This window comes from Vicugna pacos, chromosome 6, assembly GCF_048564905.1.
Source record: "Vicugna pacos chromosome 6, VicPac4, whole genome shotgun sequence".
Classification (NCBI taxonomy): Eukaryota; Metazoa; Chordata; class Mammalia; order Artiodactyla; family Camelidae; genus Vicugna; species Vicugna pacos.
In genome coordinates this window covers 24,071,410-24,088,463 of record NC_132992.1, presented here as the reverse complement: position 1 = coordinate 24,088,463, position 17,054 = coordinate 24,071,410, and the positions used below count along the sequence as shown (strand labels likewise).

The window sequence follows — 17,054 nt, the reverse complement described above, 5'->3', positions numbered from 1 at the left end:
CAGAGACTCCCCGCCTCACCGAGGGCTCTGCAGTCCATGTTTTGAGAACTGCTGCTCTGATTCACTCGGACTGGTATTAATTTAATAACCATGAAAAAAGGAAGTCTCTTAAAATCCAAAAATTATTAAGATTGGTGGGGTATATCTCAGTGGTAGAGTGCATGCTTAGCATGCATGAGTTCCTGGGTTCAATCCCCAGTACTTTCATTTTAAAAAGTTAAAAATAAAAAGTTTTTTAATTTCTAAAAAATAAAAGTTAGTAAGATCAAATGAGATTATCCCTTAAAAAGGTATTTATAAATTACAGGATATATTTTATTATGTAATTTTAATCATCAAAAAGATCAAAAAAAATCATGTCATAAAGTGCAGAAATACTTCCTACTGGATTAATCTAAAATGACTACAATAACATTTTACTAAATGACATATTTTATTATTTTTCTATATTATATTATTATTATTTTAAAATACTAAGTGTATTTAAGAACTCAATAGTCTTATAAAAAAGCGATAATTTGCTTGCTCACAAAAAGCATGTCTCTTTTTAATTATTATTTCTACTTAGTTGATAAAAAACATATGTAGTTCTAAAATGTTAATTAGGGTATCTATAATTATCATCAGCCAATCACCAAGTGATTATCCTACCTGAACATTCAGGGATTATCTGATGTTGAACCAAGTTCAGATCTTCATCTGACCCCTCTTCAGCCAACTGTATTTTCTCAGAGTAGTCTTCGCCTTTATCATCATTACTGTTTCTACTTTCCTCTGTATTATTGCTTTCTGAGTGGCTCTCTTTACCAGAGTTCAAATTGACTGCAGTACCAACCTAAAAATTAATTCCAAAGAAAGAGTTTTTAAAAATAATGTATTTGTTAAAAACTTCTAGCCTATTTAACACTAATGTGAGTATATGTGAGGACATACATACATACAGCAACATTAAATTATTCTAGAAATGTAACACTTACCTAAATGTAATTTAAACACACACTAAATTTAACATTTGCCAACAATGTAATATGCACCACTCCCCAGCAATTTCTAGCAATAACAGAGAAGGGTCAGGAATCAGTCCCAAAGAGAATGGCCCTGAGGATAAGGTGTGAATAGTCCCTGCTCCCTGAGCTGACACAAGGATGAAGAGTCAAGGGCTAGAGTGGGGTTGTCCAAAACGATAGCCACTAGCCCCGTGCAGCTACTGAACAGCTGCCAAGAGAAAAGTCTGAACTGAGATTTGCTTCTCATGGAGTTCTTCAAATCAGAACCATGTTATCTGGTGAATAATTTTTATGCTTGTCACAGTTTTTCTATTTTATTTCGATTTCTCTTTCCATTTTTAGCAAAGTTCATTTTGAAGCCACCAGTTGGTGCAGCTGTGTTTTCCTAAGAGAAGACAAGAACAGACATCCACAGCTGCACCAGGAAAAAACCGGGATCCTAGGGCCCTGATGGCTGCGCGTGGCACTGAGGATCACAGCAGAAGGGAAAACAGCCCACAGGAGAGGGAGAACCTCAGGGAGAGTGGGTCAGCCACTTCTGAGAGGTGTGCCTTTCCCTCCAACCTAGGGACTGTCTGCTCCAGCCCTTCAGGGTTCAGCCCTTGGTGGCTTTTATGCTCACTCTGCACCACTGTGGTTAACACTCAACCCCTCTAGTCTGTGCCCCCTTGTGAATCTCCAGGACAGACTGTAAATGGTACTGAGAATTAAACTTCCAGGGATACAGGACTGCATGAGCATCTCTATTCACCTCAGCTAGGACATTAACCCCAGCAGAACTAAGCTGAGTCAGCGGTATAAAAATCATAGCCAACATTTACTGAGGAATTACTGTTGACCAGGTCCTGTGCTGAGTACTTTATACACACTGCCCCATTCACTCCTCACAATGATCCTATGGTATAGGCATTACTACCCTTATTTAACAGAGAAGAAAACAGATTGAGTAGGGAATGAAACTAATGGAGGCCCAATTTACGAACAAGCAAAACAATGCCTACTTTATGTGATCTTGGAGGTGGTAATGAGGGCTCCCTGTTCAAAAACAAACTTCTGTCAAAGGCCAGATAGAGCCTAAAATTCCATAATAGCCTTGAGGCTACAAAGGTCTGTGAAAATGCTGAAATTGCTGGGAGAGTTCACACAAGCACTGTCAGTAATTCACATCCTGGCATAAATGAACGTAGCCTACCTTTTGCTGAGAATGAGTTTTTATAGAGGGGAAACATAACTAGATGTTAGCAATATTCTTAGGTAGCACACTTCAGGATACACAAAGATCTTTCACATATATCATCTTATATGACCCTAACTCTTAGCATGTTCTTATTCTATGAAGCAATGAGGCAAAAAGATGAAACTAGAGAAGAAAAGGCCAGCATTGCCCATTTCACAGTCTTACCCACAATTCCCAACCCCACCAGCACCAACCATCTTCTCCATCCCATTGTCGACTGGCCTCCCTATTCCTAACTCTCCTGATCTTCTACCCTGTGGCCAAAGTCTATGATCTTTCTTTCTTCTTCATTCTCAAAGCCACATTCAATCTCCCTTTTCCCTTGCTCCACATCCTCCACTTCATCTCCATGTCAATCCCAGGAAAAGTAAATACCCTATAAAAACCCTTCCTCACAATTAGATCCCTACCTGAAAGCCATGAGACTTTTACACAAATTACAACTATTGGCTCTTTCAAGAAAAATATTCAGAAGCAACAACAAACCAAAATTCTTAGCATAAGAAATATATCATTACTACAGAAATTTCATTAAAACTCTAGTATTTTAAACTTACTTTCTGCCATACATAAATTTTTGGTAAGAAATTAATAAAAGACAAATAAGCAATAAACTAATCAAAATTCCACGATTTATTATTTAGACAATGCATAAGGTTTTATAGACACTGAATCATTTGTAAGTAGCAGTCAACCTGCAAGATGTCTGTGGCTTTCTTCCCCAACCTAAGACAAACCTTATTGATTTTCTATGAACTTGATTAACATAAATCAGAACTTTAGGAAGGCTTGCTTTTGATATAAGTATCAAAGTCCCTGTTGGTTAATAAATATGCTAGAGTTTGAACTACAGCTTGGTAGCTTCAAATAAAATCTGACTTGAAATGATTGCTGATGTTTTCAAGACAGCAATAGTAATCTATGTATTAAAATACATGTGTCAATATTGTGAAGTTGTTGCATTAAAAAGTCATCACCCAGGAATATGTAAATAGAAATACTAATTCTATGCTAATCTAAAATTTGTCAGGTCTTTGTATATTATCCTACCTACATGAAATCGTAAAACTGCCCTTTCGAATGTGTTGAACATATATTTTGTGAATACCTACTATATGCCAGACTTTATGCTGAATGGTGTGAATAATAACGTAGGAAGGACGGACCAAATAGCTAAGATGTATTAAATACTTACTAGGTGCTAGTCACTTATAAAATCTTTAGATATTTTATCTCATTTCATCCTCAAAACATGCCTATAAGGTGGATAGTATTATTACTCCTTTGAATAGATGAGGAAACTAGCAGAGAGTCGAATTTGCCCAAAATCACATAAAACGTTGTCAGCGGAGACTAATTAGAACCCATGACTCCTGAGATTAGGCTTATCATCACTATACTTGGGACCAAAGAATCTAAAATTATTTTGAGATTCCAGTTTGTGCTATAAGGAAAACTGAATAAACTGAAACTTCCCATCTACTTAGAAATCCATAATTAAATTCACAAGATCATTAGGGAGACTACCAGTGAACATAATCCAAAAGGAGACTGAAAGCTGGAACAGGAATCTTTTCAGTCCTTAAAGTAGCTGCCCAGTGTGGGTGGGGGTGGGAGTGACAAGGAAGGCAAATGAGATTGTGCAGGCCTCAGAAAGCTACGGGCTTGGGCTTTGCCACCCAAGCTGAGATAGGAGACTAGGCCTCGGACCCATGCAAGACAACAGGGAAAGGAACCTTCCCTCTCCTGCTTCATATAGCTGGATCCCTCAAAAAGGCACATCCTCGGTGAGATGGTAGACTTGAAAAGCACACCTATCCAAAATTACAGGATGAAAGTACAAAATGTGTCTGGGTTCCAAGTGGGAAATAGTCTTCCCTGAGAATGTGCAACCACAGGGTCATGCTTCATGTGGGTTTGGATTCCAATTTATATTATCCCTGGGCTATGGAATGCTTAAAGATGAAACTGAGCAAAAAAAAAAAAAAAAATCACGTCAGTGATATCTCTGAGGAATCTGGTAGAAGCAAACAGAAACTTGTTCTGGAAGGCATAGTTTTAAATCAGGCTCCATAAAATTCCCAAAATTTAAATTTATATTCCAGAAGTTCAAAAGCCATGAATAAATGACCAACAATAAGCAAGATCATAATAAACAAAGGAACTTAAGACATTAAAAAGTTGATAAAGATAATCATATAAATATTTTAAAGGGTATAAAAAAAAAGAATCCAAAAAACACAAGATCAAGATACTGTAAAGAACAGACAGATTGGAAAATAAACCAAAAAGAAATCAAGAAATTTTAAATATATCCTTAAGGTTAAAAATTCAGTGGATGGATTAACGAGTAGGTTTGCCATAGTATACGAAAGAATTCAAAAATTAGAAAATATATATTGAAAATTCCCCAGCATGAAGAACAGAGAAATAAATGAATTTAAGAAAAATTTTTTAGAGACATGAAGGATAGAAGGGAAAGTCTGGACAGACATTTAATTGCACTTCCAGGATGACAAAATAGAAAAAAAAAAAAAGCAGGCAATATTTGAAACCTGTGAAAACACAATGGCTGAGAAGTTTAAAAAAAAAAAAAAGAAACACACAAATCCTTAGACTGAAGAAGTACTAGTCTCCAGAAGGAGCAATTAAATAAATTAAATAAATCCATACTTAGGTGAGCAACAGTAGACACTAAAGACAAAGAGAAAAAAATTAAAGCAACCAGAGAAAAAATATCTAAACTACACAGCCCACACTGGAATAAATATTGGGCTTACAAAAGCCTTCTCACTGGCAATAAGAGGCCACAAGTATCTAAATGTAAAATATAAAACTATAAAACTTTCAAAGGAAAACATAGAAAAAAATCTTTGGGAACTTGGGTTAGTCAAAAGGTTCTTAGATACAACCAGAAAACACAATTCTTAAAAGAAAAAAAATTGATGAATTGCACTTAACAAAATTTTAAATTGCTCTTCAAAAGACAGTTAAAAGGATGAAAAGTCAAGCTACAGGCTGGGAGGAAATGTTTACAAATCATATACCTGACAAAAGATTCTAGAATATATAAAGAACTCTCAAAAGTCAATAGTAAGTAAACAAACACAATTTTTAAAGTTCAGCAAAAATTCTGAACATACAGTTTCCAGAAAAGATGTGGATATCAAATAACCACATAAAAATATACTTAACACTATTAGTCATCAGGGAAATTTTAGTTAAAACTACAATGAGATACTACTATAAACCTATTAGAATGGCATTTTAAAAAACCTGACAATACCAGCTGCTAGTGAGGATGCAAAGCAGTTGCAACTCTCATAAATTTCTGGTGGAAACAAAAAAGTTTGACCATTTCTTAAGCTAAACATACGCTTACCATACAACCCAGCAATCCTACTATTAGGTATTTACCCTAGAAAAATAAAAACCTATTTTCCCTCCAAAAATTCAACATGAAAATATTTATAGCAGGTTTATTCATAATCACTAAAACCTACAAACAATCCAAACATTCTTCAACTGAGGGATAAATAAGCAAACTGTGGTATACCCACACAAGGGAATACTACTCAGTAATAAAAAGTCATGAACTATTGATACATGCAACAACATGGAGATGAGTCTCTAATGAACTGTGCCAATAGACAAAAGCCCAACTCAAAAGCTACATATTTTTTAATTTCATTCATATGACCTTCTGGAAAAGGAAAAACTACAGGCACAGAGGACAAATCAGGAGTTTCCAGGGATTAAGAGTAGGAGAGACTGTTCAGTGACTGTTTAGATTGGGGTAGCACTAGGGAATTTTTGAGAGATGATGATGAAACTGTTCTGTCTTGATTGTGATAGTATCACTCTAATATTTGCCAAACTTAGAACTTACACCAAAAAAAGAGTGAATTTTGTCATATGTAAAATGTTTTAATTAGAAACAAAAATGTCAATGAGATTCAATGTTAATAAATGGGAAGATTTAATACCATAAAGTCAGAAATCTTCTCCAAATTAATCTATAAATTCAAAGCAATTTCAATCAAAACCCCGACAGTATTTTTCATGTGACTTAAAAAGCTGTTCTAAAATATAAAAAGAAATAAAAGCCAAGAATAGCTAAGATAATCCCGGAAAAGAAAACGATCCTACCAGATATCAAGCCTTATTACAATGCTACAAGAGTAAACACACAATATAGTAATGATGCAAGATTAGATGCAACAAAACAGAGAGCTAAGCCAGAAGCTGTATTTTACAAAGTTGCTTGTAGGTAGGGTTCTGGATGTGTATCAGTTTCATCCAATTAGATTCATCTGCACAAGATTTATACCACAGAAGTGAGGTAGAAGTCATCTTCCTAAACTCCTGATAGGAAATTGGCAAGAAATACCAAAGGCAGTCATCTCTGCATGTCTAGTCCCCAGTTCTGTGGTTCTGAGGATGGGCAGCAGTGTCAGAAGCAGCAACAACAGCAGCTTTCTGATCTCTGGATTTCAGCCATGGTAGTGTGACCTGGAAACCAAAAATCCTGGCTTTCCACTGAGTTTGAGGAACTGAATTTCTTGCATTCCATCCCTTTCTGCTGAAAATGCCTAGAATACTTTCTATCTCCAGCACTAAATCATGATGGAGAAAAACTCCAAGAGCTTCATGATGCAGAGTCTAGTCCATAAATCAAATAAGTGAGTAAAGATTCATAAACTTGCAAAGATTTTTTTTCACCATAAGTTTCAAAATGTTTGTTTTCCATTACCTTAAAACAAATAAATGGTCCCATATCTCAGAGAAAAAAAAAATGGATTCTTCAAAAAACATCAAGTTTAGCTACTTTAAGAAAAGAAAAAGAAAATACTAAAGAAAAGAAAGGGAGTCATGGCCAGGTAATATATCTACTAAACACTATATAGTCTTCACCCAAACTGTATTTTTAAAGTTACTGAATCTTTTTCATAGTAAGAGTCAATGGTGATAGTAGATGTTGGAATACAAAGCTTTCTTACAAAAGAAAAAAAGTTAACAAATGAGCATCAACAAAGTACAACCGTAAACAAACAAGCCATACTCCAAAAAAAAAAAAAGGTAAAGAAGGAAACAGTATTTTCATGTTAAATGATCTAAAGTAAAATCTGAGAAATCTGAACTTCCAGACACACCTTTTTAAAAAGGAACCTTAGAATGAGATGTTAACTATAGCCACAGGTTTACCAACTGCTAGAGATCAGAAGTAGTTTAAATCATTTCTAAACAACAAAGTACCTTGAAGGATCCTGGTTCTGGTGAGAGCACCTCCAAAGAAGCATTTGAACCTCTGCTCCCAGGACGTACTCTTGAATTTGAGGCTGGTTTTGAAATTCCGTCTAAGTTTCCTTTTATTATATCCATTGATATTCTGAAATAAACAAAATTTTAAGCAAGTTATGACTTGTACATTTAAGTGTCTCATTAGTGTTAATATGCAGTTAACTCAGAGCCTTTGTTATAAGGGTTACATGCTGCTACCAAAGCCACAGCACCCTAATTTCATCAAAAGATGTCGTGGCCATGGATCGTTACATCTTATGTCACTGTAGGTGTCCAGGAGGTTAGATTCTGAAAGCGGCTTAAAAAAGAATGTATAAGTGAATGCCATCTCAATGGTTTCCTGTGCCTCGAAGAGAAACATTTACTGTGTCCTTGACCTGAGAAGACCCTTACAGAGCACCACACCCCTCAGACACAATTCATGCTTCATTGTAATAATTTGCTAAGTCCTCTACTTTCTTTTGGTTTTGTCTTCCTTATTCTAGCTCAGCCTTCAGCGTGGGCGTCCCTCTCAGCTCTGATTTCTCCTTTACTCTTTGGTACCGAGTTTTTATGGAGTACCTATCTCTGGGTGACTGTCCTTCTTCTATCAACCCTCCCCTACTAAAACCTATGATTCCGTCTCTGCCATGAAACAACAGAGAACAAAACCTACTCTACAAGAGGACAGACTTTCATTATGGGGACACACATTGCTAGTCTAGTTTAACTGTTTCTCCCATGAGACCATCCACAGGCCTCACACCAGGACTGCTTTCTGATGCAGGAAACATTAGGCTGGTTTGAACTTGTGAGAAAACTTGGGCACTGCAGATTGATCGATCCTCCCAAACAGTGCCCTTGATGGGGAGCATTCCAGATATGGTCCGTAAAGTTAGGGTATCATGCATGCTGAGTAAAATGGAAGAAACAGAATTTCAGAGTCTGCCTTCTCAATACTTAGCTTTACGTGTGAATGGATATCTCCCACCCAGCAAATCCTTTCCTAAATTCCTGTCAATTATGAATTAAACCACTTCTCTCATAACAGAATGAAGAAAGGCAACTGCCTCTGGGGCAGCAAGTGCAACAATGTCCTTTTCTTATCCTATAAAATGACTCATCTTTCTTTTTTTTTTTGAATGGCAGAGGCAGAGTCCAAGGAGGTTTTGAACACAGGAGGAAGCCCAAACAGGAACAACCTGATGCTTCTCCAAGGCACACAGAGGGATAATACAATTCAGCCTCCAACTATCCACTGCACTGAAGTTGAAGCTTAAAGGACCAGTAGGTCAACTCTGCATTTCAGCAAATGAAAAAGGCATTGATCTCAACATTATTCAAACTCTGCAATAGGGTTTGGGCTCACTCAGGAGGGCACCGACATTATTATTGTAGAATGACAGATCACCCTGGCCCATCATGTTACAATCAAAAAGCGTAAGTCACTGAAAGGCCAAAAGTCTTGTAATGCCCTGAGCAGCCTGTCAAGGAGACTTACCGCAGCTTACACAAGGAGCAGTGAGTTGGAAGCAGGGGCAGAGCCGTTATAATACATGTAAGTAAAGGGAGAGGCACAGGGAACCACAATGACACGGACCAGCTAAAAGGCTCTGGAAACATTTCAGTTGCTTTAGAAATAAGTTTGTTCTATGATGTTTGCTCCTGAAAATAATAAATTAAATAAAACACAGTTCCCAGGATGGGTAGGGATGTAACTAACAATCTTATGAACCAGCTGTATAGAAAAAACTCTGGATAAAGGGCATTGAATTAGGAATTTAGAGATGTATTTGAGCATTTGAAAAGAAATCTCAATGACCACATGGAAATTCCACAAGAAAAATAAAACATTGTACAAGAAAGCAAACAATCAAATGGTAATTACTTAAAATTACATAAGCACTGAACGTTGATTTAACCAAATACTATGCCTGAATTATACTGAGTGTATATGGGGAACAGAACGTAAAAGGACAGGTAGTATAAAAAATCTAATCTGTCATAATAGGAAATCAAAAAGAATATTCAAAAATTGATAAAAGTAAACAACAGTTAAGTAAGCATAATATTTGTAAGTTCAAGATGTTTGCCTCTGGAAGACGTGACTAGAGATTGCTACTTTTTCCACTGTAGATGTTATAGTACAGTTTCACATTTTTGACTATACTATTTTAATAAAAGTAAAAACAAATTTTAAAAATAATAAATAAATGTAAAATATGAAATCTCCAAGGGCCTGGAAGGAAACATAGAGATAATTTACATAATAATGAGGTTAATGACTTACTAGCCATGACATCAAGAGCATAAATCAAAAAGGAAGAGACTAATAGATTTGATTATATAACATTTAATGCTCTTGAGTGTCAAACTAAAAGGTACATGAGAAAACAGGGGAAATACATGCAATATAGATAATATACAAAAATTTAATATATTTACATATTTAAAGTGCTCTTATCAATCAATAAGAAAAAGAAACATTCTAGTAGAAAACTGCCTGAGGGCATAACCAAGGAAGGAAGAAGAAAGAAAGGAAGAAAGGAAGGGAGGAAGGGAGGAAGGGAGGAATGAAGGGAGGAAAGAAGTCAATATCTTGTTTATAAAAACAAGTCCAGTTTCTCTGATTAAAGAAATACACAGAGGGACCTGAAAGATAATCATAAGTCAAAGAAGTAACAGTGGTAAGCTCTCGATTGGTAGGTTCATGGATGTTCTTGTGTCTTTTTTCATCTTGCTTATATGTATTTTCTAGTTTTCTATTGAATATATCTTAAATTTATGATTAAAGAATTTATTTATTGTGGAAAAATGTCTAGAATATATTAAAGTATATTTGACAATAAATAAAAATCACCCAATATTCACCACCAAGAGCTAAATATTGCTGGCACATTTGTTTTCCATTTTTGCTTTTTGTCTTTTTAGCAAAATTGGATTCATATATTTCTCACTTAACAATACATGATGAGTATGTTCTTCTTAAAGATATTTCTAAAATAGAATAGTATTTGACATTCCATTAAATAGATGGATATATGACCAGATTCTAAATTGTAATAAATCACTACTAAGACATACCAACTTTTCATAACATTCATTTTAAGTGAGATTAATTTAAACTTTTTCATACAGACTTGTGAGAAATGCAATCACTGTGAATACTTAAAACTAAAATGGGGGGGAGGGTATAGCTCAAGTGGTAGATGGATGCTTAGCATGCATTAGGATTCAATCCCCAGTATCTCCTCCAAATATAAACAAATAAATAAACCTAATTATCTCCCTCCCCTACCAAAAAATGGAAAAAAAAAAAAACCTAAACTAAAATGGGGAAACATGGCTGCTGTAATTTGATGCTTTTGGATGAATGAAAGAATCAAAGAAATTCTCCTCTGTTTAGTAATAATGAATAACCAGCCTTAAAAAGAAAAGTTGAATTACATTTATTTTCACGATTTTAATGTCTAAAAATTATTTCATGGTAGTTTTTAATTTAAACGTTTACTTTGTAAAATATACTTGCCCATGGGGGAAAAAAAATACTTGCCCATGAGAGGGAAAAAAATCAAACAATACATAAGAATGTAAAAATTTTTTAAGTTAGAATTACCCTCACCCAAGAACTCCTGTTAATAAAGTTTTGTAGGTTTCGTTTTTTTTTTAGGCATATGCAAACTTTCTATCCTTTATACCTATCTACTCCTCCTCAACACAAACACACACAAAGGGCATGGTGCTTTGCAACTTGTTTTTTTCCACTGATTATATTTCAGAGATTTTTCTCTGTCACCACATACAGGTATGACTGTGGGTTAGATGATGACGTCTTAGACACAACATAAAAAGTATAAAGAAAATACTGATAAATTGGAATGCATCAAAATTTAAAACTTCCAGTCTTCAAAAGACATTATTGAAAAAGAACACAAAAGTCAAATATTGGGAGAAAATATCTGCAAAACACATATCTGATAAAGGATTTATATCTAGAATATATAAAGAAGAATCAAGACTCAATAGCAAAGGTTTGAGCAGACTCATCACCAAAGATGCGTTGCAGATTAGCACATGAGATATTCAACATCATTAGTCATCAGAGAACTCTGAAATAAAACCACAATGAGATAATGCTACACATTCAAATGGTGAAAAAAAATTAAAAAAAAAAAACGAATAATACCAAGTGCTAACACTTTCGGGGAGCAACTGGAACTTTCATATAATGCTGGTAAGAATGCAAAATGGGACAGCCATGCTGCAAAACTGCTTGGCACTTTCTTATTAAAGTTAAACATACACTTGCCATTCGACTCCACAATCTCAGTCCTGGATATCTACCCAAGAAATGAGAATTTATATTCACACAAAAAACTGTACATAAATGTTTATAGCAGCTTCATTAATAATTGCCAAAAACTGGGAACAACACAAATGTCCCTCAGCCAGAGAATGGATAAGCAACTATGATACATGTATACAATGGAGCACCACTCAGCAATACAAGGGAACAAACTAATACAAAACATGGACAAATCTCAACTGCCTAATGCTAAATTGAAGAAAGCCATATTCAAAAGGCTCCATAGTATTGGCTTCCAATACACATTCTGTTATAGACAAAACTACACAGGCAGAAAATTAATGGCTGCTATTACCAGGGCTGGAGGTAGGGAAGGTTAACTACAAAAGGGTACTTAGGGGAATGATGAAACTGTTCTGTATCTTGATTGTGGAGGTAGGTACATAACTGTATGCATTTGTCAAAACTCACAAAACTGTATATTAAAAGGGTACATTTTCCTGTATATAAAGAGTACCTCAATTTTAAGTTAACCTCTTTGTACTAATCTTCGCCTAGTTTTGTTTATATGCTCGTAAGTTAGAATTGCTGAGTCAAAGAACACCTGCGTTTCAAATTTTGGTAGTGTGCCAAACTGTCCTCCAAAAAGGTGGTACCAAATTACGTCATTTCCAACAGGGTATGCTGAGATGAAAGTGCCTGTTTCCCAACCCCGGCCAATCTGGTTATGTCAAAAACTTTTCCTTTTTGTCAATCTGATGAGGGTCAAAAGTTATCTGTGAGTTTGATTTATTTTTCTTTAATTACGAGAGAAGTTGAGTCTCCAGTCAAATGTTTACTTACTCTCCTTTCATTTTTTTTCTGTGAAATGCCTACTTGCATCCTTTGCCATTTATGGTCTATTTTAAATGGCTGGTGATTTTTCACACAAATTCTAGACCTTAGGGGCTTAAAGGACCGCGGGAGTCCTTGGTACTAGGTCCTAAGGGCAGACGTTCGCTGCCTCATCGAGGATATCCTGGCAACACAAAGCCTTCGAGGAGGTAGAAGCCTCTAGAAGGTGAGCCGGTGGGCTCCCTCCCCCGCCTGGCGAGCCCCTGCTGACCCCGGCGACCGAGCCCGCCCCCTCCTGGGCCCGCGATCTCACTGACCCTCTCCTTAACAGCCAGTCTCCGGGCCCAGCAGCCTGACACGACTCCGCCCGCCTCTCACTGGCTTGTCGCGCGGCGACGGCGCTCGGTTCCTAATCTGTGCCGTCCCTCACCTGCCGGGCGGAAACTGGGAGCTAGTGTCCCGTCATTAGAGCACTGACACTCTCAGCGTCACCCACTGTCCCCCAAGGGGGAGGGGTCTCTCCCACCGCCACAGCTTCTCTGAAAGTGGAAGGAGCTGCCGGTCCTGAGCCCGCCTACCTCAGGAACGCCGTCCCTCTAGTAACCAGAAGCACGACGCCAGTCTCGCGAGAGGAAAAGGGCTGACCCGTCCAGAAACGAGACTTGGGGGCCAGAGGCGGTGGGAAATACTGACGGAGCCCCGGCACCTGAAGTAGCATTCCTGTCTTCTCCGTCTTCCCGTCGGACGGTGGGGGTGTGGGATGGTTTGTCCGTATTTAGGTTGAACTCGGAACAAAGATGTCTGTCTAGATGCTTGAATGGTTCTGTCCCTTACTGTTAATAGGTCCGCTAATCCCCACTGAGCTCAGTTTCCTCCTCCGTAAAATGGGGCAGTAATAATTGCTTCCTCACAACGTTGCTGTGCAGCTCGAAAAGATGTTATGTGAAGTTCTTAGTTAAGTGTTGAATGCCACGTAAATAAAAAATAGTTTTGCCTAGATTGAACTATGGTCCAAAAAAGGTAATAATTGCTATTTGTGCTTTCTTTTGTGGTTTCTCTGGTTCTCGCCGCATGAAAACTATTTCCCTCAATCTCAGAACTGATTTTCTTCATCCCTAGAATCATTACCCACTGTCCCCCAATGTCTGCTGCTTCCAGTCTGAACGGGAATTTACAGTTTACAAATTACTTTCACATACATGGACCCTTTAGCCTTATGGTTTTAGGTCAGTAAGATATGTCTTAAAGTTTTTCAGCAGATAAAATAGACAAAGGTTAAGTGAGTTGTTCAGACACAGCCACAGTCTCAGGGAGTGCTGGCTGTAAAAACCTGACTGTAAATGTCATCTATATATTGCTAAATCCTGCATTTCTATCTGCAGCTCTGAACTCCACACTCTTTTATCTAAGTGACTACCTGACATCTCCACTTAGATAGCTCCACTTTGCTGTAAGAAGCGCCTCAAAGTTAAGATGTCAAAAAACAAACCCCCACCCCACTTTTTCCATCTCTGTAAATGATAACTGCATCCTGCCAGTGTCAGACCAAAAACCTTGAAGCCATCCTCAATTCCTCTTCCTCTCACACTCAACAATTTGTTATAAATCCTATCAGGTCTTCGTTCAAAATGTACCCAGAATCCAACCATGTCTCACCACCCTCAGTGCTTCCATTAAGGTCCATGTTCCCTTCATCTCTTGCTTAGATTTTTGCGATTACCTCCTAACTGTTGCCTTCCTTGCCCCTACTACTTTCAAACGGTAACCTAAATGATACTTTCAAAGCCTGTCAAACCATGTCACTCCTCTGCTTAGGACTCTCCAAAGCTCCCATTGCATGCAGAATCCTTTCAGTGCCCACCAGTCCCAAATGACCAGACCCTCAAGGGAGGGTGTAGTTTAAGTGGTAGAGTGGTTGCTTAGCATGCACAAGGTCCTGGGTTCAATCCCCAGTACTACTCTAAAAATAAGTAAGAGACATAATTACCTCCCCCCACCAAAAAATAAAAATAAAAATAAACAAAACAGGTACTAAATGCCCAGGCCTTCTGTTTTGTCTTAGATTTCCAGTCCTACCACCCGCTCCTTGGTAAACTTTGCTCCAGCCTCACTGTCCTTGTTAGAGTTTCTACACAGGAATTTCTTCCCAGCATTTCTCAGGAAATTTATGTTTTTCCAAATTAAAAAATAATTATAAGTTGAGAAATCAGGAAAATTGGAGAAAGAATTCTGTTTCTCCTGTGAGAGTTAGACTTTAGAAATCAACAAAGAGATGTAACTGAAGAAATTCACTGATGTCAAGTCAAAAGTAAGAGCAAGAAATGCTCATATTTCTGGAGTCAGAAGTTGAGATCAACATTCCAGGAACTGGACAATAGCACCTGGGAGACAGGTGATCACAGTCTGATTGGTCAGTCTTATTTGGAGCCAGTTCCATGTAACAAGTTTGTGTTCCTGGCCTGGTCTGCTGCTAATAATGAATCATTCTTGCAAATTAAATATTAATAAGTTGATACCCATTGTATACTTGACACAAATTCTATGAGTGATATCCCAAGAAACGAGTTTTTATTCAAAATAAGTCCTTAAGTTGGCAATTCTCAACCCATAATTCTGTGAAGTGCTGTTAGCCTTGGTTGGAGATTTATATGTTACATTATTCAAATGGTACCCAGTAATGTTCTCTGTGTTCTCCAGTATTTGAATACTTGCTGTAGGCTACAATTCCTATAAACACTTCTAAATTTAATAATTCTTATTTTTTTAAATAAATGCTTCAGATAGCATGATAACAAAGAATATGAAGAAGGTTGGAAGTATTTTCAGAATAACTTAAGATTTGGAGAACTCCTGGCAGTTCTGATTTCTTGTTTTTGCATTCCAAAGACTAATGTCTGTTGGGAATTTGGAAACACTACTTGTTGTTCTTCTTCCAATATGAGTAATCCCCCCCAACACACACTCTGCCTGGAACACAGTTCCCCAGCATTCCATGTGGCCTGTTTCCTCTCTTCCTTCAGGTGTCTGCTTCCTCAGGTGGGTCTCTCCTGACCACCCTATATTAAATAATCCTTCCCATCTCTTCACTCCCTACCCTGATCTCTTGACTCTGCTTTATTTTATTTTATTTTTTTTAGTAAGGAGAAGAAGTGTAAATGTTTGGATTCTGATACTAAACAGCTGGGTGGCCTTGGGTAAATTTGTAAACTTTTATGGGCCATAATTTCTTCATTTGAAAAATGAGGTTTGACTAGTTGTGCAGTTCTTAAACTCTACTACATTAGAATCACCTGGAGAGATTTCAAAACATACTGATTCTAGGACTATATCTGAGATCAAATGAACCTGAAACTCTAGGGCTTCTCGAACTTTAATGTGCAGATCAATCACCTGAGGATCTTGTTAAAAATGTTAATTCTGTGTCGAGTGGGAGGGGACGCTAGTGCTTCTGGTCCACTGACCATACTTTGAGTAGCTGAAGATTAGATAATCTCCAAATGCCCACACAATTCTGATATTTGTGAATAAAGGCCATTCTTTCCTTTTTTATTTTTCTCAACAAATGGCGCTCATTAAGAAAACAACACATTTTAGACCTCTTGGGCATATGAGGGGGAAAAAAACAACTAAGAGAAATCAGGGCTATGACCAATGCTCATAATTAACTGGTGTTTTCATTTTTTTAAACTGTTGCTTATACAGCGTAAGATGCATGTAAAGCAAGGGAAAAGAAAATTCAATTTCAATAGAAACTTACTGTCTTTTTACTGTTTGTAACCTTTCTAAACTAAGTCTCCATTGATTACATTTTGCATAAAACCTCATCAATCTCATTTCATTTATTTACCTTCTCCTGCTTCCATTTTGCAAACTGCTGAGAGGCTATATGTGCCTTAAGGGCAAACTTTAATAAACTGTATTTGTTGTGTATTAGTACACAATAAATTGTGTCTTTCTTTTTAATTTCCTGAGATACTTCTGTGTCAGCTATTGCAATTACACCCTCAAAACAATTCCCATTCAGTTGTGTCAGAGAGCACATACTTTTCTCTGCTGTGTTTTCTGAAGTGCTGTGTTCAAACTGCTCCCCCAAATATTCTAAACAGCACTGTGCCCTACAAAATAATTCATAAAGATTTCATCCAGAGTCAAGCTATTTTAAGCTAAAATTTCCCTGGTCTCATTCCAGGTTGGCGACATATGGCAGTGTTGGTTTCGAAGTTGGTTTTTGTTTTTGTTTTCAGTCTCTCACTGCACTTGACGTTCTCCTTCTGAGTGGAGTCAGATTTGAATGAATGCGAGATCCCACACTGTACTCCATCTGGGCACCAACTACCATTCCTGCCGTGTTGCCCCAATTTCCCTTTTCTCACCATAAGCTCCAGCCAAA

The 17,054-nt window shown here is 37.1% G+C and overlaps 1 protein-coding gene across 3 annotated transcripts in view; it reads right to left on the bottom strand.

Moving 5' to 3' along the window:
* The window catches only part of FSIP1 (fibrous sheath interacting protein 1), a 172,526-nt gene extending 159,240 nt beyond the window's left edge, over window positions 1–13,286 (bottom strand). Inside the window, exons 1-3 of one of the 3 annotated variants that reach the window (XM_072962693.1) lie at window positions 13,243–13,286; window positions 7,501–7,633; window positions 652–835 (exon numbers count right to left, since the gene is read on the bottom strand). In XM_072962693.1, the coding sequence (XP_072818794.1) occupies window positions 652–835; window positions 7,501–7,626 (310 nt within the window). In that variant the 5' untranslated portion in view covers window positions 7,627–7,633; window positions 13,243–13,286. Of the gene's footprint in view, window positions 1–651; window positions 836–7,500; window positions 7,634–12,981 lie in introns of all 3 variants that reach the window. The other 2 variants (XM_006201633.4, XM_072962694.1) reach the window with 2 other exon arrangements.
* Window positions 13,287–17,054: the final 3,768 nt, after the last annotated feature.